At 46.8% G+C, this 27192-nt stretch overlaps 6 protein-coding genes and 1 long non-coding RNA gene across 13 annotated transcripts; 4 read left to right on the forward strand and 3 right to left on the reverse strand.

The window, feature by feature from the left end:
- The first annotated feature begins 5896 nt into the window (after window positions 1-5896).
- LOC9653734 (pyrophosphate--fructose 6-phosphate 1-phosphotransferase subunit alpha) lies at window positions 5897-9184 on the forward strand. Its single transcript, XM_024683484.1, has 19 exons — window positions 5897-6031; window positions 6276-6436; window positions 6504-6616; window positions 6673-6747; window positions 6806-6919; window positions 6983-7050; window positions 7102-7185; window positions 7242-7295; window positions 7348-7428; window positions 7480-7573; window positions 7636-7709; window positions 7768-7878; window positions 7950-7994; window positions 8060-8116; window positions 8175-8279; window positions 8333-8449; window positions 8506-8609; window positions 8667-8832; window positions 8894-9184. The coding sequence occupies exons 1-19, from the start codon at window positions 5963-5965 to the stop codon at window positions 9020-9022; spliced, it is 1821 nt and encodes a 606-aa protein (XP_024539252.1). The 5' UTR covers window positions 5897-5962; the 3' UTR covers window positions 9023-9184.
- A 149-nt stretch (window positions 9185-9333) lies between these two features.
- LOC9653550 (F-box/kelch-repeat protein At1g55270) lies at window positions 9334-11339 on the forward strand. The gene is made up of 2 exons (XM_002978381.2): window positions 9334-9887; window positions 10002-11339. The coding sequence occupies exons 1-2, from the start codon at window positions 9837-9839 to the stop codon at window positions 11256-11258; spliced, it is 1308 nt and encodes a 435-aa protein (XP_002978427.1). The 5' UTR covers window positions 9334-9836; the 3' UTR covers window positions 11259-11339.
- Window positions 11340-11418: 79 nt separating this feature from the next.
- Window positions 11419-14717, reverse strand: LOC9653551 (pentatricopeptide repeat-containing protein At4g13650). 4 transcript variants are annotated; one of them, XR_002993339.1, is made up of 4 exons: window positions 14657-14717; window positions 14119-14603; window positions 11777-14071; window positions 11419-11681 (listed from the first exon to the last, which is right to left on the reverse strand). XR_002993339.1 is itself a non-coding variant. In XM_024683467.1 (4 exons), exon 4 carries the CDS (start codon window positions 13906-13908, stop codon window positions 11863-11865), a length of 2046 nt encoding a protein of 681 aa, XP_024539235.1. In that variant the 5' UTR covers window position 13909; window positions 13983-14071; window positions 14119-14603; window positions 14657-14717; the 3' UTR covers window positions 11693-11862. The 4 variants fall into 4 exon arrangements, 3 of the variants coding, with proteins under 3 accessions (XP_024539235.1, XP_024539234.1, XP_024539233.1); XM_024683467.1 differs by lacking the exon at window positions 11419-11681 and having other exon boundaries at window positions 11693-13909; window positions 13983-14071; XM_024683466.1 differs by lacking the exon at window positions 11419-11681 and having other exon boundaries at window positions 11693-12991; window positions 13043-14071.
- A 223-nt stretch (window positions 14718-14940) lies between these two features.
- Window positions 14941-16232, reverse strand: LOC112349265. Of its 2 annotated transcripts, XM_024683371.1 has the most exons (3): window positions 16112-16232; window positions 15954-16048; window positions 14941-15883 (listed from the first exon to the last, which is right to left on the reverse strand). In XM_024683371.1, exons 1-3 carry the CDS (start codon window positions 16218-16220, stop codon window positions 15563-15565), a joined length of 525 nt encoding a protein of 174 aa, XP_024539139.1. In that variant the 5' UTR covers window positions 16221-16232; the 3' UTR covers window positions 14941-15562. The 2 variants fall into 2 exon arrangements, with proteins under 2 accessions (XP_024539139.1, XP_024539138.1); XM_024683370.1 differs by having other exon boundaries at window positions 15954-16232.
- LOC112349266 lies at window positions 15395-17998 on the forward strand. 2 transcript variants are annotated; one of them, XR_002993331.1, is made up of 3 exons: window positions 15395-15495; window positions 15563-16883; window positions 16938-17998. It is a non-coding gene; the product is annotated as an uncharacterized LOC112349266 (long non-coding RNA). The 2 variants fall into 2 exon arrangements; XR_002993332.1 differs by lacking the exon at window positions 15395-15495 and having other exon boundaries at window positions 15613-15726; window positions 15803-16883.
- Window positions 17999-18581: 583 nt separating this feature from the next.
- Window positions 18582-20776, reverse strand: LOC9653735 (ubiquinone biosynthesis O-methyltransferase, mitochondrial). 2 transcript variants are annotated; one of them, XM_002978536.2, is made up of 10 exons: window positions 20568-20776; window positions 20411-20500; window positions 20091-20169; window positions 19955-20032; window positions 19850-19898; window positions 19742-19791; window positions 19498-19647; window positions 19342-19422; window positions 19143-19279; window positions 18582-19084 (listed from the first exon to the last, which is right to left on the reverse strand). In XM_002978536.2, the coding sequence occupies exons 1-9, from the start codon at window positions 20762-20764 to the stop codon at window positions 19172-19174; spliced, it is 882 nt and encodes a 293-aa protein (XP_002978582.2). In that variant the 5' UTR covers window positions 20765-20776; the 3' UTR covers window positions 18582-19084; window positions 19143-19171. The 2 variants fall into 2 exon arrangements, with proteins under 2 accessions (XP_002978582.2, XP_024539137.1); XM_024683369.1 differs by having other exon boundaries at window positions 19330-19422.
- Window positions 20777-20784: 8 nt separating this feature from the next.
- Window positions 20785-23983, forward strand: LOC9653736. Its single transcript, XM_002978382.2, has 4 exons — window positions 20785-22103; window positions 22161-22231; window positions 22285-23149; window positions 23221-23983. The coding sequence occupies exons 1-4, from the start codon at window positions 20879-20881 to the stop codon at window positions 23856-23858; spliced, it is 2799 nt and encodes a 932-aa protein (XP_002978428.1). The 5' UTR covers window positions 20785-20878; the 3' UTR covers window positions 23859-23983.
- The last annotated feature ends 3209 nt before the right edge of the window (window positions 23984-27192 follow it).

Below are 27192 nucleotides of genomic sequence, written 5' to 3' on the forward strand. Positions count from 1 at the left end.
CAAAGTGAATCTCTATAACTCTGGGAGTCGTTGCCTCTAGGATTCCCATGTACAATTCAAACTGGGAAAATCCAGTCCCTGGGCGTTCAAGATCACCTTTTGGTGTGACGCAGCCATTGGATCTATTGCCAAGTGGTGGCCACCCAGATAGAAATTTCTAGGATTGTCCAGGCGACGCTCTCGAGAGAGATCAATGCTACCTATAGCTCCTCTCTTTATGTGGTGGCTTTGCACCATTTCTTTGTACTTAACAGATGAGATAAGATCTTGTTAGAGCCACATGGCATACAGCCACCTGGCTTGAGTCGTGATCCACTTACATTTTCCCTTTTTTAAACATGAAAAAGTCGTAAATGCATTCGTCCTCGCCGACAAAAGAGTCAAAAAACCAAAAATTCGAATATATAATTGAAATAACAAAATAATAAAACAATTATGCGGCAGCCATGATGCCCCAAAAATACGTCCTTACATTTTCTGGAATCCGCTGCCTCTTCCATGTCACAGTTCTATGCTCCCAATCAATAGTACCTCTAAAGAGCCCGTGACAGTAACGCTTAGTAGCAAACACCACAGGAGCATAGCGCATCCCTTGCAACCTAAAAATCCACGATTTTTCTTGATCTAAAACTCCTGGAAGTTCCTCAAATTCTTCCCATTGTTTAGCTTCCTCATTGTAATAGCGAAGGTTTCCAGACTGTACAACAACCACCTTCCCTTGAACCATAGTCATCTTTGCACCATAGTGCTTAAACTCTTTAGGGAGGTCAGCATAAAGCTCTGCCCAGGAATTTTGACCCGCATTGTAATACCTCAATTCTCTACTTTCATATAACCCAATCACACGATCTGCCCCGTTCGAGATCACATTCGTAATTATCCCTAATGTATCTAAACCAGCCACACGTCCAATTTTTACCCACTTGTCTTCACTTGCTGAGTATACCTGAGTCTTGTTTACTCCAAAGGCATGAATTGTATCTTCATCAACTGTAGCATAATACTGCTGACCTGGCTTCATGAAAGCTGTTGAGATTGTTGTCCACTTGAGGCCATCATCTTTCAGGTTCATTTTGTAAAGGGCTGGCCGTCCTGGATTTGGAGGGCACTTTTGAGGATATTTCCGCATCCCCCGTACAGGAACCAACTTGACTACGAAGACATGGAGATTACCGCCTGCAGAAGCATGAATTGCAGCCACACGCTCATCTGCTTCTAGTTGCACTTGCTCCAATTCTGTCCATGTTTCTGTTTCAATGTCAAGATGTAAGATGCGCACATCATTGTCATAAAACAGCAAAATCAAACCCATTCCTACGACTTACCCTAAGGATTGTTGCCCTTAAATATATGGAAGTCTAAAAGTGTAAACTACAAATCGAATATGCTATATCCTTATCCCCAAAACTTAAGTAAAACCGACATGAAGCACAGGAAACACAGACAACAAGAAAAGAGATAGAATTGGAGCCAGTTGGAAAAACAGCCATCAGGGAGAATCCGTGACCAGGATTTCGGCTGGCGTGCGGAGACTACCGATCAATCTAAAACCCCAGAAAATAATGCGGCGATCGATCGAGCGTCCACTCCAAGAAAGAAACCCTTTCCTCTATACCCACATTCTGCTGGATTGGAGTGATACGAGCTGAGTACCGGAAAATATGTTCCCTGACGCTCCATCCGCTCGCAGTGCGATGGCGATCCACATTGCATTTTCTTGTGCTGGAATCTAGCGCATACTTGTTGTAGCCGGTGATCGATGCTCCAGGCCATGGCATTCCGGTGGCGGCAGCCAAGAGCCAAGAGCCACAGCCGATCCGCTGGCTCGGCTTGTTCCACGTGCCTTCATGTTCACAAAGCGAAGCGGCACCCTTCTTCAGATTCGGAAGACGCTTCCACTGGAAGAAGAAGTTCCTTAGGCTGCTCAGCTTGAGACATGCCAAGGAGTTCCTTGTCATGCTTCTGTAGCATCACGCCACCCGACACTCCTGCCGGCCACTTGATGTCAACCTTGTTCATGAAAGACGGGTATCGCCCAACCCCCTCCACAGCAGCCCAGTCGAAGCCAATGAATTTGACCTCAACTTGCCTGCTGGGATAACTGACCCTCACCATCACGTTCACGTCTCTAATGTCTCCATGCACCCCAATGTCACCTGAGGGCGTGACTGGGATTCTGTGTGCTTTGTCTAGCATCTTGAGCACCTCGGCCCACAACTCTTGTGCCTGCTGGTGCCCATGAAGCAGATGCCAGTCCTCCCCTAGGTACTCTATCTTCACTTGCAACCATCCTCCAGGAAGCTGGTCCATGTTGTATAGTTGAGGAGCCAGCCTAACCTCTTCAGCTGCCCAAGCCCTGTGCATAGCTTCCCTGTAAGAACCTTGAGATCTATTTATTATTTTGCCCAAAATTGATTGCATTACCAATGTTTTTACACTTTTCCAATGGCTAATCTATTTATTATTTTGCCCAAAATCCATTTCATTTTCGTAAACTAATACAAATTCCATAACAAATAACAAGTTAGATCTATAAGCAATAATTAAAGGCCATTATTCACCCATGCTTGTAAACTTTGCAAGTTATGTAGTTGAACTTTATGCTGGAATAGGTGGTACTTCTGGAGAAAAGATTTACCATAGACCAATCTATCCTTCTAAGCTTGTTTTGGTGGCATATTATAATTTTGCATGTAATCTGGTTTTGAGATTGAGTCTTTGTAGTAGTCATACAAGCCAGCAAGCCAATACAGCAATAATTCCTCCCCTTTGATCATCACTTCCCATGCTCCAATGTATATATAAATGTGGTTGCTAAAGATTTTGAGTTTCACCAATCGTGTTTTGGAGTGTTCATTTCCAGGAGCTGAATGCAATGGTACCACAGGATCTTTATTGATAAGGCATGGTCTCATGCCTCCAGCTCAGCGCTAATGACCTTTATAAACATGTATACATTGGATAATACTTAGCAATGATCTCACACGACAATTCGTTTTCGTTTCCAAACTCCTTTGGAAGAACATGAAAAAAGATTATAGTTCCAGTCAAAAGAGTTTTAAGATTCGAAGAATATATATATATATATTTGAAATTAAAAATTTATGCGGCAGCCATGATGCCAATAAAATACGTCTTTACATTTTCTGAAATCCGCTGCCTTTTCCATGTCACAGTTTTGTGCTCCCAATCAATAGTACCTCTAAAGAGCCCATGACAGTGACGCTTCGTAGCAAACACCACAGGAGCATAGCGCATCCCTTGCAACCTAAAAATCCACGATTTTTCTTGATCTAAAACTCCTGGAAGTTCCTCAAATTCTTCCCATTGTTTAGCTTCCTCATTGTAATAGCGAAGGTTTCCAGACTGTACAACAACCACCTTCCCTTGAACCATAGTCATCTTTGCACCATAGTGCTTAAACTCTTAAGGGAGGTCAGCATAAAGCTCTGCCTAGGAATTCTGACCTGCATTGTAATACCTCAATTCTCTACTTTCATATAACCCAATCACACGATCTGCCCCGTTCGAGATCACATTCGTAATTATCCCTAATGTATCTAAACCAGCCACACGTCCAATTTTTACCCACTTGTCTTCACTTGCTGAGCATACCTGAGTCTTGTTTACTCCAAAGGCATGAATTGTATCTTCATCAACTGTAGCATAATACTGCTGACCTGGCTTCATGAAAGCTGTTGAGATTGTTGTCCACTTGAGGCCATCATCTTTCAGGTTCATTTTGTAAAGGGCTGGCCGTCCTGGATTTGGAGGGCACTTTTGAGGATATTTCCGCATCCCCCATACAGGAACCAACTTCACTACGAAGACATGGAGATTACCGCCTGCAGAAGCATGAATTGCAGCCACACGCTCATCTGCTTCTAGTTGCACTTGCTCCAATTCTGTCCATGTTTCTGTTTCAATGTCAAGATGTAAGATGCGCACATCATTGTCATAAAACAGCAAAATCAAACCCATTCCTACGACTTACCCTAAGGATTGTTGCCCTTAAATATATGTGTAAACTATAAATCGAATATGCTAATATAAACTTAAGTAAAACCGACATGAAGCACAGGAAACACAGACAATAAGAAAAGAGATAGAATTGGAGCCAGTTGTAGATCCGGAAGACAGCCATCAGGGAGAATCCGTGACCAGGATTTCGGCTGGCGTGCGGAGGCTACCGGTCAATCTAAAACCCCAGGAAATAATGCAGCGATCGATCCAAGAAAGAAACCCTTTCCTCTATACCCACATTCTGCTGGATTGGAGTGATACGAGCTGAGTACCGGAAAATATGTTCCCTGACGCTCCATCCGCTCGCAGTGCGATGGCGATCCACATTGCATTTTCTTGTGCTGGAATCTAGCGCATACTTGTTGTAGCCGGTGATCGATGCTCCAGGCCATGGCATTCCGGTGGCGGCAGCCAAGAGCCAAGAGCCACAGCCGATCCGCTGGCTCGGCTTGTTCCACGTGCCTTCATGTTCACAAAGCGAAGCGGCACCCTTCTTCAGATTCGGAAGACGCTTCCACTGGAAGAAGAAGTTCCTTAGGCTGCTCAGCTCGAGACATGCCAAGGAGTTCCTTGTCATGCTTCTGTAGCATCACCTGGCCACCCGACACTCCTGCCGGCCACTTGATGTCAACCTTGTTCATGAAATACGGGCATCGCCCAACCCCCTCCACAGCAGCCCAGTCGAAGTCAATGAATTTGACCTCCACTTGCCTGCTGGGATAACTGACCCTCACCATCATGTTCACGTCTCTAATGTCTTCATGCACCCCAATGTCACCTGAGGGCGTGATTGGGATTCCGTGTGCTTTGTCTAGCATCTTGAGCTCCTCGGCCCACAACTCTTGTGCCTGCTGGTGCCCATGAAGCAGATGCTAGTCCTCCCCTAGGTACTCTATCTTCACTTGCAAGATAGATAGACCAGCATCCTCCAGGAAGCTGGTCAATGTTGTACAGCTGAGGAGCCAGCCTAACCTCTTCAACTGCCCAAGCCCTATGCATAGCTTCCCTGTAAGAACCTTGAGTGTGCTTGATGACCATGTCCTGGATGAGAAAAACCAATGTTTTTACACTTTTCCAATGGCTGATCTGTTTATTATTTTGCTCAAAATCCATTTTATTTTTGTAAATTAATACAAACTCCATAACAAATAACAAGTTAAATCTATAAGCAATAATTAAAGGCCATTATTCATCCATGCTTGTAGAGTTTGCAAGTTATGTAGTTGAACTTTATGCTGGAATAGGTGGTACTTCTGGAGAAAAGATTTACCATAGACCAATCTATCCTTCTAAGCTTATTTTGGTGGCATATTATAATTTTGCATGTAATCTGGTTTTGAGATTGAGTCTTTGTAGTAGTCGTACAAGCCAGCTAGCCAATATAACAATAGTTCTTCCCCTTTGATCATCACTTCCCATGCTCCAATGTATATAAAACAACTTCACAGAGTGTGGTTGCTAAAGATTTTGAGCTTCACCAATCGTGTTTTGGAGTGTTCATTTCCAGGAGCTGAATGCAATGGTACCACAGGTGGCATTTACCAGATCTTTATTGATAAGGCATGGTCTCATAAGATGCAGATATCATCGTCATGAAACAGCAAAATCAAACCCATTCCTAGGACTTACCCTAAGGATTGTTGCCCTAAAGTCTTTTAATGGGCTTAAGAATATTCTAAGGATGAAGATAAAGGCTGTAATTTTTAAAACTATAAATCGAATATGCCAATATCCTTATCCGCATCCACCAAATATCGGACGGTCACGTGACGGTGACGTATTTTCAGACCTTCAACAGCCCGTCAACCCGTCAACCAGGTTGGGTTTGTGTGATATTAAACACAGATTAGTGCTAATTGCCATACATTTTGGAGCAACAGAGGAGCTAGGTTGAGAGACGAGAGCTTTCGCTGTTAGAGAGGAGCCTTGGGAGCGCGCGATGGGAGCGGTCGATGGAATCCAGGGTATTCGTCGCGGCTACAAGGTTTCGCTGCCGCCAGCGCTCGAGGTATGCCTTTTCCTGGCGAAATCGGGCGTTTCCGGGATTGCATTCGCCGGATTCTTGATCTTTCGTGTTCTTGGGAGCATCTAGTGATGCGCATTGCTGCCGCATGTAGATTTCGTCGGGAACTGCGTGAATCTGGGAAGATTTTTCTCCTGTCCTTGTCTTGGTGCTTTTGCCTGCGAGAAATTTCTTTTTCTTCTTTTAATTCGCGGCCTTTCCGGAAAAAACTTGGATGATTGATCTGCAGGCTCCCAACGTCCAGCTTGTCTGTGGAGATGCCACCACTGCCATGGATGCGTCAGACGCGCTGGCTATCCAGAGATCGTTCTCGCTCACTTATGGGCAACCTCTAGTGCATTTGCTTCCAGGCAAGAAATCCACTGGCGAGAAGAAGCTATCGCCACTAAGGTCTGTGGTTTTTTTTTTTTTTCTTGTTTTGTTTCAAGGATGAGCTGTGTGATGCTTTTGCTGGCAGGGTGGGAGTCGTCTTTTGCGGACGGCAATCCCCAGGAGGACATAACATTGTTGCTGGCCTCTTTGATGCATTGAAGGCTCACAACCCAGACAACGTCCTGATTGGAATCGTTGGTATGGATGTCCAGAGTTTTTTTTTATCATGTCCTTGTCCTCAAGCTTGAATTTAGGTGGCACTGATGGACTCTTCGCCCAAAAGTCTGTGGAGATCACTGCGGATGTGCTTGCTGTTTATCGTAACCAAGGTAGAAACATTTTCGATACAAGCAAGGGAGTTTGAAAGGTTTTCTTCTTTTTGTTCAGGTGGCTACGACCTTCTTGGGCGGACCAAGGATCAGATCAAGTCTGTGCAGCAGGTGGATGATGCAAGGGCAGCTTGCGAAGCTATGAAGCTGGACGGCATCGTTTTGATTGGAGGTAAGTTTTGCAACGTCGAACGGATGATTGTGGGAGCTAATAACACGAGATTGTTGGCTGCAGGTTGTGGAACGAGCACGGATGCTGCTCATCTCGCTGAAAACTTTGCTGCAACGGAGTGTCGCACAAAGGTGGCAACGTAAAACATAATAATGTAGTGCGGCTAGATCCTTGCTTCGCAGGTTATCGCGGTGCCTGCCACTATCGATGGAGACTTGAAAAATCCGTTTGTTGAGACGGATGTGGGTTTTGACACTGTTTGCAAGGTGCAGCAGATCTTGCGGAGACTTCTTGCTTGCATTTCTAATATGTTTTGGTGCAGGTCAACTCTCAGCTCATCAGCAACATAAGCACTGATGCGCTATCGGCAGAGAAGGTTGTTTTCCTTGCAACTGCAATCACGGTTTACTTACTCGCGATGTTTTCAGTATTACTACTTCATCAGGCTAATGGGACGGCGAGCATCTCACGTATCACTGGAATGTGCGTTGCAGTCGCATCCGAATATGGTATGTCTGTGTTTTGGACGAAATATTGGATCTGATTCAGCTCTTTTGCAGGTGATTCTAGGAGAGGAAGTTGCCACGTCTAAAATGACTCTTTTCGACGTTACAAAGCAAATTTGTGATGCTATTCAAGCCCGAGCAGAGCATGGTCAGTTTTCGCTGAAAGGTTTTATTGCTATTTGGTCAATTTACGAGGTGTTTTTTTTCCAGAAAAGTACCATGGAGTCATCCTTCTGCCAGAGGGTCTCATTGAGAGTATCCCTGAAGTATATGCGCTCTTGCAGGTAGATGGTGTACAGCATTGGAGCAATGATTTGAGTTGCGATGTTTTTTTATGATTAGGAAATCCATGGCCTTCAAAAGCAGAATATTGAGGTCGAGCACATTCCAACTCGTCTCTCTCCCTGGGCGTCCGCACTTTTCGAGTTTCTGCCACCATTCATCAAAAAGCAGGTCAAACAACAGTTTTCTCTCCTTTTTTCCTTTTCTCTCTTGTCTGATATGAACCTCTTTTTTTTTTGCAGTTTCTTTTGGACAGGGAATCCGACGATTCTGTCCAGCTCTCGCAGGTGTGCACCACTTTGTGTTTTGCAATATCTAAAAGCTAACAAAATATAGCTATTCTATTTTGCAGATAGAAACGGAAAAACTGTTGTGTCAGCTTGTTGAGACAGAGATGACAAGGAGAACGGTATTGTAGTGCTAAGTTTGACACGCACACTCACTCAATACATTCTTCATGATCACAGAAAGCTGGCAGTTACAAAGGAAAGAAGTTCAACGGTATCTGCCATTTTTTCGGATACCAAGCTCGAGGATCGTTGCCTTCCAATTTTGATTGCACCTACGCAAACGTAAGCTCTTTGTGTGCTTTCTGTATGAAGAGCTTCACACTCTGTTTCTGCAGGCTCTTGGACACATAGCATTTCACTTGGCAAGCGCCGGACTGAATGGCTATATGGCGACGGTGACGAACTTGAAGGAATCTGTCGACCAATGGAGGTGTGGCGGAGCACCAATCACTGTAAGTCTAGACTGAACGATAATTCTCGCGTAACAAGCACGGTTTTTCCTACGCAGGCGATGATGTCTGTCAAGCGGTGGCAAAGGGGCCCGGGAGTCTCACAGATAGGAAAGCCGGCTGTGCACTCAGCTAGAGTGGACCTTAAGGGAAAGCCATACGAGTAAGTGTTTTTAGAAGATCTTCATTTGCAAGATTGTTTCTCAAAATCTCCTCGCAGGTTACTGTCGCAAAACGCGTCAGCGCTCCTCATGGATGATCTATACCGGAATCCGGGACCGCTCCAGTTTGACGGACCTGGAGCCGATCTAAAGACCATCACTCTGTCCGTGGAGGATCGAGACTACATTGGCAGGATCCAGGAGCTCCGGAGCTACCTTGACAAGGTACGTCCATTCTTTAAAGTTTCTAGTCTATAAGATACCATGCTTCGGATCATCCAAACAGGTGAAAGATATCATCAAGCCTGGTTGCCCGGAGGAGATCCTCAAGGCCGCATTGAGCTCCATGGCATCAGTGACGGAAGTTCTATCCGTGATGTCCTCGCCGGGCTATCGCAACCTGACACCATTTTAAAGAAGAATTCGTTCTTGGAGGACTGCTTAAGCTTAAGTGAGATGATAATCCACCATATAAAACATCACATTCTTAAGGGCTGGAGGGGATCGAACTTGGGACCCTCCACGCCCAGTGACAGTCAGTGAAAAATAATATATTTTTTTTCCACCCATGGTTAAAGTTTCTCTATTCGGCTGGTGTAAATGCTTGTTCGCGATGGAGGGAGAGTCTTTGGCCCATTAACTTCGCCTGTAGAGCTTTTAAAGGCACAGCTTCCGTATGGTTCTGCCGTACGCGGTCTGGGCCATGGCTCATTCCGTGCAGCTCTCCTCAGTTTGGCTATGGCGGGTATATCGTGTTTTGCCCACATTTTGGTCCGGAGCGCGTCCTCTGGCGAGAAAGAGAGGAGCGATAGGGAGGAAGAAAGAGGGACTAGGGATTGAGAGAGAACTCCTCGCCTCACAGCGGCTATGGCGGTCGACGACGCGTCTCCGCGAATCGCAAGCGCTGCGGCAACAATGCGGCAGCGGCGGCCGTGAGGTAGGCGGGCACACACACGAAATCCAGCAAGAAGATGCGAGATTTCGCGCAGCAAGCTCGTGATTACGCTCGCCAGGATGGAGGTCCGACGATAATCCTTGGAAACGGCCGGGATCTTGAGCGCTGGTGTGGAGTAGCAGTGATTTGGATGCTCGAGAGCTGTTCTTGGACGGCATGAGCTGCCGCATTGCCGCGTCCACTGGTGTCGGGACGTGAGGAGGCCGGCCGCGCGAGAGGTGAATGCAGATCCCTAGCGAGCTCCAATCGCGCGTCTTTGCCGAGATTTGGATCCATGAAGGTCGTCCCAGCCTCCGCCATGCACCGCGGCATCCATTCTATGCAGGTAGAGTGTTTTGTTCTTGGTACCTCTTGGGTTTAGAGTTTCTTTGGTAGTTCTTGAGTTATTCGTGACGAATTCTTTGGTAGTTCTCGTGACGAATTCTTTCTTTTGTCACAGGCTGAGAGCGCGCTGTGCTACTGCGGCGTGGACGCTGGCCTCACCGTCACCAACGCCCGGCGATTCGTGCCGGGGACGCGGCACTGCATCCAGCCCGACGTCAAGCCGACAATTGTGATCCCAAAGGCGAGGACGAGGCACTCGAGGGGCGACCGGACCAAGATCCCGTGCCAGCTTATCCCGGGCCTCCCAGACGACCTCGCCATCGCATGCCTGGTAAGAGTTCCTCGCATCCATCACAGGACTCTCCGGGTGGTTTGCAAGAGGTGGTACAGGCTCCTCGCCGGCAACTTCTTCTACTCGCAGCGCAAGGCCCTGGGGATGGCCGAGGAGTGGATCTACGTGATCAAACGCGACAGGGACGGGCACATCTCCTGGCACGCATTCGATCCTCGCTACCAGCAGTGGCAGCCACTCCCGCCGGTCCCTCTCGAGTACTGCGAGGCGCTGGGCTTCGGCTGCGCGGTGCTCAGCGGCTGCCACCTTTACCTCTTCGGAGGCAAAGACCCGGCAAAAGGCTCCATGAGGAGAGTCGTCTACTACAGCGCCCGGACCAACAAGTGGCACCGAGCCCCGGACATGAACCGCCGCCGCCACTTCTTCGGCTGCTGCGTGATCAACAACTGCCTCTACGTCGCGGGTGGCGAGTGCGAGGGCGTGCAGCGATCGCTGCGCTCGGCCGAGGTCTACGACCCGAACAAGAACAGGTGGTCATACATTGCGGACATGAGCACGGCGATGGTTCCGTTCATCGGGGTGGTGTACCACGGCCGGTGGTTTCTCAAGGGGCTGGGCTCGCACAGGCAGGTGATGAGCGAGGTCTACGTCCCGGCCACGGACAACTGGTCGCCGGTGCTCGACGGGATGGTGTCCGGGTGGAGGAACCCGAGCGCCATCTTCAACGGGCAGCTCTACGCGCTCGACTGCCCCGATGGTTGCAAGCTCCGGGTTTACGACGGCGCCGCTGATTCCTGGCACCGCTCCGTGGACAGCCGGACTCACCTGGGGAACTCGCGGGCGCTGGAGGCGGCGGCGCTGCTGCCGCTGGGGGGGCGGCTGTGCATCATCCGCAACAACATGAGCATCACCATGGTGGACGTGGCCAACTCCGAGGACGCGGCGCGGCGCGGCGCGCTCTGGGACACCATCGCCGGCAAGGGGCTGTTCAAGACGTTCGTCACCAACTTGTGGTCCAACATCGCGGGGAGGAACCGTCTCAAGAGCCACATTGTCCATTGCCAGGTTCTTCAAGCGTGACTAAACCCTTATATGCTCGAGCATATTCCTTTGCGAGATATGCTCGAGCATATGCTTAAGCATATTTGTTTTTTGCCTGGATATTCTAAGTATATGCGTGAGTATATTCCTAGCGATGGAGCATATTCTTTTAGGGCATTGTGATGCTCGGATATTCCTGTGGTTTGAACTTTTGCTACTTAATGGCGCTGCACATGAAATGAACGAACGACTGCTGATAATTGCGCCACTGACCTTGCGATTCTTTTCTTCCAACAGTCTAGTCCTTTCTCTTTCTTTCTTCTTCGTGTCCACCACCTCCACTTTCAACTCGTGACCTTGGCAGCTCGCCGAGTTACAAGTCTTCTCGCCTTTGCAAGCGTAATGCCATGCCGTCCTCTTCCTCGGCACTCTTGGATCGTTCGTTGTTCATAAACTTGCGGCCTGCCATCCACAACCAAACGAACGAAATCACATCACTGTGGCTTGAAACACTGATAAATGAATGAGAGCGAGCGAACGAACTCCACGACACCGACCTCATAACACCGAACAGTTAGAAGTTGGTGAAGCCGAGCTTGCTGCCGAACTACGTGTTGATGAGCGTTGCTTGTAAGTTGTAGTTCTACTCTTCGGGGTCTGCGGAGTAAATGCTCGACAGCACAACGTGAGCCGAGGAGCTCCTGGGATCCATCTCCATAATCCCCTCTGCCGCTCGCCTCCCGCGCTGTACATCGCCGTGGCTCTTGCAAGAGCTCAGCAGCGAAGTGAGCGTCTCGATCGCTGGTCGGGTGCCGAGCGACTGTATAAACTCCTCGGCCTCTTGCAGCTTCCCTGCTCGTCCCAGGAGATCTATGACGCAAGCGTAGTTGTCCTGCGTTGGCTCGAGGCCCAGCTCGACCATGCTCGCGTACGCGTAGACGCCTTCGTCGAGCAAGCCGCCGTGGCTACAGACGCTCAAGATGCAGACGAAGGTGACGGGGTCGGGAGCTACGCCTTCCTGTTGCATCCGGTGGAAAAGTTCCACGGCGTCTCTGGTCTGGCTGTGCTGAGCATACCCCGAGATGATGGCGTTCCAGCAGATGGTGTCCTGCCGACGGGACGTCTCGAAGACCTCTCTCGCACAATCCAGGCTGCCGCACTTTCCATACATGGTGACGAGCGAATTCGTGACGGTGGCAGCCTCGGTGTCGAATCTTCTCTCTCTCACGTATGAGTGGATTCGTTTGCCTTCTCGGAGGTCGGCGAGGTTGGAGCACGCACTTAGAGTCGATGCAAACGTTGCCGGGGACATGTCTAGTCCTTGCTGCTGCATGAACCGCAAGTGCTGGAGTCCTTCCCTGTCTTGCCCGTGCTGGACGAATGCCGCAATCATTGCCGACCAAGTTACGTGATTCTTCCGAACTTCTGTGTCGTCGAAGCATGCCTTTGCGTCTCGGATCGAGCCACACCTTCCGTACATGGCAACCAAGGCACTCCCCAGCGACACGTCGATGTCGTTCCCGCTCTGGACAGCGCAGGAGTGGACCAGCCTCCCTTTGTCCAGGGCCTCCGCACCGACACACGCATCCAGCGCCTCAAGAAAGGTGATGCACGTCGGCTTCACCCCGCTGAGATGGATGGCGTGGAAGAGGAGCAGCGCCATGTCTTGCCTGTTCTGCCGCGAGTAGGCCGTGAGCATTGCTGTCCAGCTGATGACATTACGCTGGAGGATCCCGTCGAAGACCATCTCCGCTTGTTCCACTTCTCCACACCTGCCGTACATGTTTAGGAGTGAGTTCCACAGGATTAAGTCCGCCTCGCACCTGCCTTCCGCTATCCAGCCGTGTACCTTTCTTCCCAGCTTGAGATCGGCCGAGCCGGTGCATACGTTTAGAAGACCAACACACGTAACGTTGTCCGGCTTTACACCATCGAGCTGCATGTACTCCGTGATCTGCACTGCTTTCCTTCCCAGACCGTGCTTGGCATACGCTGTCACCATGACGTTCCAGGAGATCACGTTGCGCTGCGGCATTTTCTCGAACAGCCAGCGTGTATCTTCCAGGCTCTCGCACTTGGAGTACATCGCCACAAGCGCTGTCCCCAGCGCGATGTTGATGGACACTCCGCTCTCTACAATATGAGAATGGACGAGTTTAACCTCCGTTAGAGCTTCTGGTCCATTGGACATCGTAAGGAGCGCAACAAAGGTTACCTTGTCCGGCTTACAGCCCTCTTGTAGCATAAGCTGGTAGAGCAGCACAGCCTCCTCGACATGCCCGTGCTGGCCATACTCCGTAATGAGAGCGTTCCAGGCGATTATATCTCGCTCCACCATGCTGGAAAAGATGGCGCGCGCGTCCTCCAGCCGTCCGCATCTTCCATACATCGTGATCAGCGCATTGCAAAGAGGAGTTTCCATAGCACTAGAACTCTCCACGCTACGCATGTGTAAGATTATGCCCACCTCTAGAAACTCCGGTTTGGAGCAAGCCTGGACGAGCGTCACGTACGTCACGAAGTTGGACTTAAACCCCTCGAGCTCCATCAGCCGGAACACCTTGAAAGCTTGCTCGAGACTGGTCACGGCATGAGCCCCGATCATCGCAGTCCAGGTGATGACATTCCGGGCCGGCATCGCATCGAAAACTCTCTTGGCATCGTCGACGCTCCCGCAGCTCCCATACATGCTGACAAGAGCATTTTCCAGGATTAAGTCACACTGGTGTCCACTCTGAGCGATCAAGCCGTGAATGAGCTTACCGGCGGGGAGAGCTTGCGAGGTCTCACAGGACGTGAGCGCCGCGAGCAGCGTGATGTTGTCTGGTTTCACACCCTCCAGCAGCATTTGCCTGAGCAAGATAATCGCAAGTGAGTGACAGTGGTGCTGAGCACATACCCCGATGATCGCAGTCCATGTGTAAACGTTCTTGTAGCTCATGCGCTCGAAAGTTTCCCATGCATCGTCCAGGCTGTGGCATTTTCCGTAGGTGTGGATGAGATGGTTGCCGAGGAAGACGCGGTTGTCCAGCGACGCTCTCACGATCTGTGAGTGGAGGCGTCGAGCAACGTCCAAAGCTTTGACCTTGGGACATGCCTGGAGGAGACGCACGTACTCGACGTCCGCGACGTATCTCTTCTTCTGCTCGATTTCCAGCTGCTCTACAAGCTCCTCCAATCGAGCCCTGCTCGTAATCGCGCTTTGTTGCTGGGAGTGGAGATTCTCAATCTCGTCTTGGTTGATTCTAGCCTCGTTCTTGGAAATATCTTGATCTGACAGAGAAATATGAGAATGCGAGGAAGATAGCGATCCAAGTCGGAGAACAGGAGGAGGTTCTTGAGCTCCAGCCAATGTAGAGCAATCGCGCGCGTACTTGGAAGCGGCTGGAGAACAAATCAGCAATGCGGGATGATATTTTGGTACTGCGATCGCTTACCTCGAAGATTTCTTCGCGATCGCCACGCGATTTGGCGGAACAACATCACCGCGATCCATAAACCCTAGCCCCTGGAAAATTAGGGTTCTTAGGCATAATGGCGGAAGAATGGATTCAAAGACGGCGAGAGACGAGGTTCGTTCGATCGATCGCTTGCTGCATTGCATGTATTACCATAGATTCTCGACCTTCTGGTGGCGCTGTGGCGCGGCGTCTTTCTTGATCAGGAAATCGCGCCATTTTTCCCTCAGACAGATTTGCTTAGAATTTTAGTGATCGCTTCATTGCTCGAACCGAATTGGTTCTCCATTCTTTCTTTCAGCTTAGATTGATGCTTGATTGCTCCTCTTTCTTTCTCGATCGAGAAAACACGCACATTTTTCTCTCTTCCTTTTCTGCCAAACTCGAAACTTTTTCTGTGTGTGTGTGTGCACTTTTGACAAAGTATGGACAAGATTTGCAATCCAAGCCGATCGGCTGTCTCCATCGCAAATTAATTGTCTCTAGTGTCCCACTTGGCCTGTAGGATCACTTGATTTGCTTGCCTACCTTCTTCTTTCTCATGAACAAGAATAATCTTGCAGAGAACTAATCTTCTCTGTTTCTGTTCTTCTTTTGTTTTCTCTTCTGATTTTGTCCTATCTTTTTTGTTCTTCAGGAAGCGAAAATTTCTCCTGATGTTTCCGGCTGCTGCTGCTGCTGCTGCTTGACTGTGGTGTACTGAATTCGAGTCCATCCAAGAATTCTTCTTCGCTGGCTGCTGGCATGATGCTAGCTCCATAAAAACGATCCGAACCTCTGTGGCTCCTGTACAAGCGACTGGAAGTCTATATGATAGAGTAAGCTCTCCTTTTCGCTTTTCTTTTCTTCTTTGCCTCTATAAGCTCATCCTGTTTTTCTTCGCAGCTAATGGCTGTGCGGTGGATGAGTTCTAACCTTTGCGTAGTCGGCATGAAAAGTCATCTCCTCGCTACCGACGGAGTCGTCATCGTTGTCGCCACCATGATCCTCCTGACGTCCGCTAGTACTTGCTTTGGCGTCTACTTCATGAATAGGAGGAGCGACCGGAGGTGCGGCATTTGCATTGAGAGCTTTATGATTTTTATGAGGGTGATGGTGATGGTGGTGATGTTTTTGTTGATCCAGGTGGATTGAACTTGATGCTCCTCGCGGCATCTTGGCCTTGAATTGTTCTAGCTGCCGGTCGTTGGAGTCTAGTGCTACAACCTGCATAGGAGCGCCTTTAGCATCTATTATGACTCGGAGAAGCCTGGGAAGAGCGGAATTGAGGAGCTACCTCGTCATGAGATGGTGGTGATGGTGTTCTCGCACTCGTGCTCATGGAAAACCGAGCCACCTTTGGGAGCGAACCTTCGCCCTTTGGTGGAGAATCTGCACAGGGAATTTCGTCCGTCTTTTGTTCTCTTTTTGTCTTAAAACCAGTGATTGCTTTACCTCTGCTTTCCAGGATCCGAGCGCAGCAACTTGGATGCAGCATGTTGATCAACGCGACGAGCAGCAAGCAGCAACCGAGGCAAGTCTCTAGTCTGACGATTCCGAGCATAATTCTTCACCCGTGAAATATCCAGGCGGCGCCAAGTAAAATTGGAGTACCAGAGCCGAGCACCGACCGGGGCTACAAACAATCAAAATGCTGCTTCGACAACTTAAAGCTGCCTGGACCACAAAACGGGATTGTGAGCTGCGCGGCAAAACAAACAAGCCGAGCGGAGAGATGCGGGAGGGAGGAGCAATGCAAGTGATACACGGGAGGCAAATAAATGGGATATACAAATGGCGAGCGAGCGAGCCGACGTAAGAAAAGAAGCGTGAGGTAAGCCGAGAGAGAGAGAGAGAGAGAGAGCTCTCACAGCACACCGGCCAAATAAATGAGGCTCTCTCGGAGGAGAAGATGGCCGCAACAAACAGGGCGGGGTTACGCTAAAAACTTTGATATCGAGGCAAAGGAGGATGGGCTGATTTGTTTTTAAGGGGAGGCTGGGCAGACAGAGAAGGCCACCGGGGTCCCACGATTTGAGGAAAATGGAAGACAAGTTCGGCACGGTTTGGCAGACACAAAGTAAAAAGTCCGGGTCAGGACGGGAGCAGCAAACCAAAGTTTAATCTTTTTATTGGTGAAGCGGCGGCAGCACTTGGTATGCACCACCCAACACTCCTCTACGCTTACGCGACGACGAACTACATGGCATTCGCCCGAGACACACAGGTGTGCTCTTCTTTTCGGTGGAGTTTAGCTTTCACTTGCTTTTTCCTGTTCCAGTTTTGCAAGCGAGAAGAAGGACCGCGATGATTTGGACAAGGACAAGCAAGAGCAGGCTTAAAAAACTCCCTCGGCCCGCTCGCTTGCTTGCTAGCTAGCACAGCATTCCTCTTTCGCCATCGACACGAAAACTGGGGCAGAGCAAAAGGAAAAAAAGGTAAAGGTTTTTTAAAGGTGGATCGGGCTGGGGGGATGCTTTTATATTTCGGGTCTCTGGAGCAGCACTCCCAACTGACAGGCATGGCCTTGAAGAGCGTACGAAAGAAGCAATTTTTTGGCGGGGATGATTGGGATAGTTGGACACAAAGGTTGCTCTTCACGGTGCTTTGCTTTGAATGGGAGCGAAGCTCGAGACAAATGGGAAGACAGGGACACGAGCGGCGCAGGCAGTGTGACCACTGACCACCACCAGCGCCACACGCACAGACTGGAAGCGAGCGATCGATCAGACAAGGACGAGGGGACTTTGAAAGTAAACTTTGTGGAGCCTTGTCCTCGCTTGATCAGTGCCGCTGCTGCTTGTATGAAGAACAACGGGGTCCAGATCGCGAGGAACGAAGCAAAGTCAGTGTGCTGTGCTTGACAGATCGATTCGACCGGCTGAAAATCGGGCCGGGAAGAGGAGTCAATCAGCTCGATCCAAGCGATCGAAAGAGATATGAAGCGAAGCTGTCTCCGCAACAACACACACAGCGCATTGATCATCCACTCTTGAAGTGCTTCGCAAGGTTTCTTTTTTTTCCCAGATCGATCGAGCGTGGATCTTTACTGTCAGTGAACTCACCACGCGAAAAAATCCCAGAAAATGGGGTGTCGTTGACTTTTGTCCGGTCAAGTCAATGGTCGCCCCCTCCACGTGGCCAGACGATTTTTAAGTTTCTGTCGCGACATAGCCGACAAGGGGCCAGCGGCTGTCGGGTCGGCCGGGGACACCGGGAGAATTCCGTACAGTTGATCATGCGGCGCGAAGAATTGACGAACAACCAACGAAAGACCTCAAAGTTTTATAATCAAAGAGGAAATATCCTTTCGATCGATTGGTTGATCTTAGGAAAAAAAAAGAGAGAGAACATTGAGAGAAAGAATCTAGGCACACCATTATTGATTTCTTGTTATTGTTCCTCTTGGTGGTTTTCTCTCTGCAGCTGTTGGGAAAGAAAGCAAGAGAGAAAAAAAAAAAAAAAGTGAGAGAGATCGCCTGACTCACAGAGCTTGTCAATTGGACCAAAAAATCGATGATTTCTCCACAGAGAATCTCGCTCGTACGCTGTGGTACGCAGAGGTGTGTGAGCGAGCCCCTGTTTGGTGACTGAAAGGATTGACAGTGCCTGACGAACGCTCGTCCTCACGTACTGTATCGGATTTTTGATAGGATGGACAGTGCATCCCAAAATCTATCAATCCATCCTATCAAGTGCTTTCTCATCGATTCCTGGCAGTCGATCCAGACACCGAGAAGCTCCAGCTCTCGGTCTTCCTGGTTTGCCTTCGCTTCTTTTTTCTCTTCCAGAAACTACTCGAACGAATCTTTCAGGTCGAAGATGGATCTCGCCTTCCTTCCCAGCCCAGACAGCCAGTCCATAAACTAAGCGTTTCTTTCTCTCCAGAGCCGCACCGACAAAGCCCACCCGGTACCCATGAAGATTCTACGTGCATGCACACGGGGCATACTTCCATTCCTGACACAAATCTCCTGTTTTGCTTCACAAGCTTTTTCCCCCCCTGTTACTTTTTCTAGACTGCTCCACCATTTTCCAAGCCCCCGAAGATCTGCCTGGAACAAAAAATCCAGGCTGCACTAATGTCCAAGCTCAATATCCCACCAGCGAATTCTCGATACTTTCACCTGTTTAAGAGCGGGAACCTTTTTCTCAACCCCACCAGATCCGTCAAAAGCGATGCCAACTTCCGCCACTTCTACCAATGGGTAGCATGATGTCCTGCGTGCGCGCGCTTTTAACAGTAGAGTTCCACCTAAAGCCACGTTTCCTGCTACTGGTGACTCAAAGTTTCCCCCGACAGATCTGTAGTCTTTGTTGGCCACTCATATGTCAAGCATTCGGCTTTTTCCGCGTCCCGGAGTAATTTCTTTTTGACTTTTTCTCTCGAACTATGTGTTTCCAGTTTGTTCAAAACAGCAAGGCGTCCTGTACCAAAGCTCCAGTCAGCAAGAGCCAGCCCAGGAAAGTAGAACAACTGACTTACGCAAACGAGCGGCGCGTCGGCTCCATCGATCATTCTCCTCGCTTGGCAGCCCAGGCTATGTAATTGACGCTCAAATCATCGGCTAAACGCCAGGTTTGCTTCAGCGGGTCGTAGAACATGCCTGTCATCTCCTCGAGCTGCAAGTTTGGTAGTGTCAGGAGCGTACAAGTTGGAAAACGAGATTAACCAGAGCTCGTACAGTTAGCGACGCACGTTCCATAAGTAACGCAACCTCCTCTGGGGTCAGAAACTTAGACCAATCATGGGTCCCTTTCGGGAGCTGCAGAGGTTACGCAATAGGAGCAGAAAACGTAAGTTGTAACAGCTTTTCTACAGAAAAATCATAAAACAATACCCAGCCCAGTATGTATTCCGCTGCGAAAATTGCAAGGCTATATGATGTAGGTGATCGATTGAGCGTGGAAATAACTACGGCACCATCCTGCTTGGTCAGCAACGACAGGGACTGGAGGAAGTCCATTGGATCAGGGACATGCTCTATGACCTGCATAAATGCCGTAACATGAGATTTAAATTCCAAATGATCAGGACAACGTGATCCAGAAGATAAATAATTCAAGACACATCGTTTTGCGTACCTCAAGAGCGGCGACAATATCAAATTGCTGCTTCTCCTGTACGAGCTGCTCTGCAAGTTTCAGAAAATCAATTATCAAACAGGATGGACTCATGCTGCAATGAAGAACCTGCTGTGGTATGCTGGTACAAAATCGTAGCAGTCAAAGGATCCTTTGCCTAAGAAAGAGAAAAAATAAAACACAGCTAATCAAATCCGTATGGAATCAACTCACGGCGTGTAGCTTTGCAACTTCGATGTTCTCTTCCACGGCGTCGATTCCAGTCACGTGAGCACCCATTCGTGCTAAAGGCTAGAAAACTCCCAGTCAGTATAAGCAACGATGTTTTCCTGTTATACTAAAGACTTACTTCGCACAGAAGCCCGCCACCACATCCTACATCTAAGATCGTCAAGCCATCCAAAGGCCTCGGAGAAATGGGATCCTTCCTGATTAAAAACATTTAGAAGAATGGAAGAAAGAAGAACAAACTCGAAAGGAATATAAAAAAAAGAACTTCGGGAAGAGAAAATCAATAGAAGAGAAAAAGAACTTCAAGAACAGAGAAAACCTCTTAGAAGAATCGAAGAAAGAAAGAAAAACAAACTCGAAAGGAATGAGAAAAAAAGAACATCGAGAACAGAGAAGAGAGAAAGAACTTCAAGAATAGAGAAGAACGAAGAAACGTACTTAAAATGCCGGCACATCCCCGAGCGAAGGAACAAGAGCCTCACGGGATTCATGGCGTGCAAAGGTTTAAACGGTCCAAGCTCGTCCCACCTAGAGGAAAGAACGATCGTCAAAAAGAAAGAGAAAAATCTCTAGACCTTCTAAGCGAAGAACTCACCATGTTCCAGAAAGAGCAGCGAATTTGGCGGATTCTTGCGCATCAACAGAGCTCTTCGTGCTAGAACTCCCACGATCGCCACGATATTTCCCAGCCGTAGGGCCGTGATCGCGAGCGTCTGGATTGCTGCGAAGACTTACCTGCGTCGAGAAGTGTCTAAGTCTCGAGAGCCTCCTCACCGCTAGCGCCATAGACATATGAACCCTAAAATCTATAATCTCGCTAGAACCCTAGCAATGTAGCTTCTCGGATCGACCGATAGCGAAGGTACGCATTTCCAGCAAAATCGTGGCGATCGCGCGCGATTTACCATGGAAGACGACAGCGATGAGGAAGCCGTATACGATTTCCAGGCACAGGACGACGATGACAGGATATTTCAGTCGGATCATCACCAGGAGCTCGAGTTTGAGGATCCGGCTGCTCCAAGCAAGCCACTGGACGCTGCTGATTTTTACAGCTCCACATCCAAGTACTTCGCATTCAATCGCGCTGGCCATCACCTCATGGCGCAGTCGATCCTCACTTCCAGAGCTCCTTCCTTTGAAGAAATCTGTGCTGCCGATCCCGATATCTCGCTGCGAGTCCTCAAGAACAGCCTTGGAAAGCAAAGCCAGGAGTCCGCAGTGCGATCGCGGTGGAAGGATATCCAGGAAAGGCTGGTAGCGGTGGTGGCAGTGGATGGAGAGGAGCATCTCTATCACAAAGACAACACTTCGCTTAGAATCCCATACCGCGAGCAGTGGGGGGAGATCTTCCAGCGAGCTCACGTAGAAGAAGAAGATGGTCAGCACTTGGGATGGAAGCAAACTTTCAAGAGGATCCAGCAGCAGTGGTGCACAAACACTCGGCGGTATGGGATCCTCGACGCTTTCATCCAGGAGAGCGTCTACGCTTGCCCCGGCTGTGACTTCTCGCGGGTTCCAGAGCGGAAGAAGAAGGAGGAGCACAAGTTCTCGCAGAGGATGACGGTGGCGACCAGGGATCTCCCGCGAGCCATGGAGGAGATTGCTGTCAAGTACAAAGTTCTCCTCCGGATCGATCGAGCTGACAAGGTGTCGAGGAACTCCGAGGTGAAGGACTACGTTTGTCACCGTGGTCGTTCCAAGCGTGGTCGTGGCAACAAAGTTTTGGGAGGAGGTGGTGAAACGAAGGATGCGAAGGTCCGGGATAGGAAGTCATGCCGTATCGGGTGTCCATTTCGGATCAGGGTGGTGATACCAATCCAGGCTGGCGAGGGGACTACAGTTGTGAGAGACGAAGCACTCGCTCACATCTTGCTCTCTCCGTTTCATGACGGCCATCGTCCGGGGACGAAAGAGAACTTGCTCTCTTTGCCGCCACATCCGTCGGCTATAAGGTACTGTGAGCATGATCTCTACGACAATGCGGGGAACGTGCAGGCTTTGGTGAAAGCTTCCGCGAGCAGAGCTCCGTTCCTCTACTTCCAGGCCAGTGAGGGCGAGCAGGCCAGTTACCGGTTTTTTCTTCTTTCCAAGGACGTTGAGCAGCTCGCGTACAGGATCAAGTCAAGAGGTGAGAGCTTTCCAGCCTGCTTTTCTTCTCTTACGAAGGTGTGTTACTGTGGTTTAGTCGAATCCATTGGTGAGGACGATTGGTCTGCGTTACATATGGAAGCACAGCGGCTTCAAACGCAAGGAAAGGTGACTCTCAACTGTTTTGAGGAGAACTTGGTTGAGAAACTTTCTTCTTTCAGGTGATCTTTTACCAGCCTTATGCGCCCAACCATCCGGACGAGGACAAGCGACCATTTTTGCTTGTGCTCCAGGATCCTTGGATGAGGGACTGTGCCAAGAGATTCTCGGTGGGAAGCTCGTGGGTGGTAAGTCGGCTTCTCAGAGGCAACCAGTTTGGTCTGTCTCTCTACGCGGGGATAGTTCCAAACCAGGCAGGAGACGAGCTTCCCATATGGATGATGCTGTGTTCCTCGGACACCGACGAGAGTGTAGCACTGAAGATCACACTCCAAGAAGCTTTCAAGTGGCTGGGACATGTCAGGCCGTCCGCGATAGTCATCGAAAAGTCAGTGGCCGAGTTTCGAGCGGTGCAAGCAGCGGCGAGCAAGGATCCATTTTGCTGGAGAAACAACACTCTAGGGGGTGAACAGGTCGCGAGCCACGTACTTCTGTGCTGGTCTCAAGTCCGACGCGAGTGGATGGAAAGTCTAATGCCCGAAGCTCTTCCCACGCAGCGAAGAGAAGTGTACCAGGCGCTCAACCAGATGATGCTGGCAACCACGGAGCACAGTTTGGACTTCCTGCTCCATTCGTTCAACGAGAAGTTCAAAGACCACCTAACGCTGTGCGAGCACGTAAATCTCAAGTGGGCGGGACAAAACTGCGTGTGGAGAAGAATGTGGCCAAAGTTTGGAAGGATGTTCGAGCACGGGGAGATCGAGACGACGAACTTCGCCGAGAGAGTCTGGAGCTACATAAAGTACACTCTCCTGAGGGGCCGGAGCAAGTGCAATATCCTGGGACTACTAGCTGCGCTGGTTGGATCATCCAGTGGTCGCCATGGCGAAGTTCTAGTGGAACACTACAAGCAAAAGCAAACAGCACGTAAGTTCTAGTCATTCCAGAACTTCTCTTTTGCATTTCTCTTGAGTGATGTTTTTGTTTTTTCTTGACAGTCGACTCGGGAAAGCTTTGCTCTCAAGTCGGCACGAAGCCTCAAAAGAAACTCATCGGCGGCGACTACATACTGGAGCTCTACGAATCGGACGTGAGCATGGTGGAAGTGGACGACGAAGTCTCTCTCCAGTTCCGGATGCGCAGCGAGATCATCCCGGACACGATCCACTCGCTGGCGATGCAAAGCTCCTCGTGCGACTGCTACGAGCTAGCCCCGGTCTGCAAGCACGTCCAAGGCATGAGGCTCATCATCGAGAAGTACTTCCCGCATCTGTGCGCGCTCGCGCCGCCGCTCGACAGCCCGGACGTGTTCTCTCTCCAGCACACAAGCGACGACACTCCTCTCGATCTCCACCACTTTGTTGCGGCGGAGGATTCTATGGAGCTATGTGGAAATGATGGTAGCAACAGCAACAGTAACAACAACAACAACACCACCAGCGGCAGCGGTGGCAACCGCGAGCTCTCGGCACTGTGCAGTGAAGTTAAAACCGAGCTTCGCAGGCTCCTGGCTATCGCGTCGGGCTTCAATGCCACCGAGAGAGCGCTGGTGCTATACAATGTGAGAGCTCTCAAACAAAAGCTACAAGCATTCGACAGCCTGGATAGACCACCACCACCCAAAACGTTTCATTGATTCAGAACCCTTTGGGAGTTGTGTTGCTAGCCATCTCGAAGCCACTTGTACAATTACGGAAACATATGGTATGGCAGTATGCTTTATCGAACGAATAAATTATTACATAATTCTATTCTATTTAAGAACAAGTGTACTCTTTAACTATGTGAATAAATTATGTTCTTTACATTTTGTGTTTTCTTACTAATACAATCTAGTCTTCAAGCCTCAATTATATGGGGAAATACTAATAATTTAAATGAACAAGATATTAACAATATAATGAATCAAGGGTTTTATGAGCTTACTACAAGGTTAATTGGCAATGAATTATATCCACCTGATTTTGTAGATTTTAAATTAGTAACTGTTTCTAGAGGTGCAGTTTGTGTGGCAATAAGGCGAATAAAAGGATCTGCTGGTAGATGTTCAAATTCAAATGATGAAGTGAAAGGGTCAAATATGAAACGTCAAATAAATCTTCTAATTGAAAATTACCATGAAAGGATGGTTATGGAAGGTGCAGATGCAGTACGAATAACTGGATCTCTATATGAAATACAATATGCTGTAGTGGTATGGAATAAGAAATCCGAATTGTTATTTAAAAAGAGATTTATAAATGGTATTCTTTCAAGTGGAAATTGCCAAACATCATTGAGTACACTTGATAGTGGATTCCCAATTTATCAAGTACTTTACACGGACCATTTTTTAATATCACCAAATAAAAAAAACATTTTACTTTTGCAGTATAATTGTAATTTGGTTCTTTATTCAGGACTAAAAAAAATATGGGAAACATTAGTATTTAAACTTGATGGTTTCTGTAAATTAATACTTCAGAAAGATGGTAACTTAGTAATTTATACAAGAAAATGGGAAGTTTTATGGTCTATAGGAAAATATTGTAAAAATCCTAAATGTTTTATTTTTACATATATAACTTTACAAAATGATTGTGATTTGGTCTCATACAAATTAAAAGCACCTAATGATGTTTGGTGGGCTTTAAGTACTGCAAATGATATTTTATGTACATGATTTGTAATACTGAATAAAATTTATTAATTGTAATAAAATGATTATTATATAATTAATAATTAATAATTAAAATAGTAGTTAATATTTGATAAAATATTAAAATATATAATATAATATATCATAATTTATAGATTAGACTTTACAAATAAATACTAATAACAAGATTAAACACATCAGCCTTACTGTCTTTTATTAAATCTTATACCCAGGTAATCTGAGGCATTAGTCATAAAATTAACCACATCTATGTTTACTATTTGGCTTTTTGATCCTTAACTTTTTTTGAAAGGTAATTCTTTAGGATATTCTTGAATAAACTTTGAAATTCTTTTGTAGTCAGGACAAAGACAATCACCCAGAGGATCTTCTGGAATAATCTTGGAATCAGAATCATCTGGACCCTTGTTCTTAGGTTTAGGGCTAATGTAAGAATATCTTAAATCTAAATTTGTTTATGAAATTCTAGCCACTAATCCTTAATTAGAGCTTTCTAGAGTCATACAATCTTTCACTCTTTATAGTTGGTTAGCTTATCACACTTAGGCAGCCACTATGAATAGATGATTAGAGAAAGCACTCAATCACATCTTAAATGAAGTTAAATTGAGTTGTGTTGCTACTACTTGTTACAATTAATTAAGTTCTTATTACACTAAAAATACAACTTTTGCATCATTTACTAACATACATGCCACCATAAAACTATAAATTGCTATAAAATGACTAAATGACTGAGTAATGCAAGCACCACAAAAAGGATTTTGATCATTTAATAATATTTTAATATCAAACTCAATTATGTTTTTTATTTTTTATTCTTGATAATAAATCTATTCTTCAAGAATTTGGTAATGAAATTAAAAAAATAATATATTAAATAAATAATGATTGAAAGGTTTTATGGCTATACTAAGAAATTAGAGGATAATGAATCACATCCATCAGATTATATAGATTTTTTGGTACCTATCTCTATAGGTGTAGTGTGTAGTAAATAAAGAGTCGGTCATTTTAAATAGTAAAGTAAAAGAGTCAAATTTAATTTGATATAAAATAAATTTTTTAATTAAAAATCGCTATGAAATGATATAGGTGCAATATAAAAAACTCGATATCAGTTTAATATAGAATATTTTGTATTATTTTAAATAAATAAATAAAACTTATTATTCAGAAAATTATTAATTAATAATATTTTTCTGGTAAACACTGTCAGTGTTAAATATTATTTACTGGAGTTCTAATTTATCAAGTACACCATAAATAATTTATAATATTACTAAATTAAAAAAATTTAATATAGTTTTATAATATCTGTAAATACATATATGTATATAAGAAATGAATTAATTATAATAGTATAGCACATGAAATGTCCATTTAGTATTGAATTTAGCTAGATATGGTTTTCAAATTCTAATTAATATCCCTATTTTTATATCCAAGCAGTCACATTAGTGAAAGTGAGATATATTGCAATTTGTCCATATAGATAAAGCTTTTTAGTAGTGTTCAGGATTATACTTTTGATTTTGCTTTATTATTTTTCTTTTCTTCTCTAGAGCTATTATAGCTTTTCACTAGATCTAGGATATTTATCTATTTATTTTTCCTTTGATCTTCATTGCATTCTCTTCTTCCATTATGCCATGCCATTATCAATTAAGGAGTTTGTCATCCAAGGCTGTAGATGATGTATCATTATAAAAAAAATACAAAAGTTGAGTTAAAAATGCATTATGTGGCACTAACCAAAATAAAAGTCTATTAAGTGTAACACGTTTAGACCAAAAGCTCCAACTTGAAAAGTTGAAAGCGAGAGTAAAACTCCTAAAGAAGTACTTGATAAATGAATATGAAGTGATCAAGGAATGGCCATAAAATAATTTATAAACAGCTTTTTAGAAAGGGACAAAAGAATCACTAACATATGATAAATGTTGGGACATATAGAATTCTCGAGACAAAAATCCTAAAACCTAAGGACTTGAAATAGAACAATTTTACAACCACCTCACCTTACTAGTTGAATATATTTAGGGCTAGACATATCTAGGGATGGGGTGAAAGCCCAAAGCTCATCTTCCAAACCATGGTGGATTTAGTAAATCTTTGCGGAATAGTCAAAGAAGGAAGACCAAGGAAGATTATACCCATATGGTGGGTAATGATATTAATATTGAGGAGTTCAAAACTATAGTGAATATAAATGGATAAATGAGGTGATTTAATAAAGTGTTCAAGAGCCAGCTCTAGCTCTTTTGAAAAATTGAATAGTTGATACTCTCAATCCAAGTGTAGGTGGTAT

Source organism: Selaginella moellendorffii, unplaced genomic scaffold (assembly GCF_000143415.4).
Source record: "Selaginella moellendorffii unplaced genomic scaffold, v1.0 SELMOscaffold_37, whole genome shotgun sequence".
Lineage (NCBI taxonomy): Eukaryota > Viridiplantae > Streptophyta > Lycopodiopsida > Selaginellales > Selaginellaceae > Selaginella > Selaginella moellendorffii.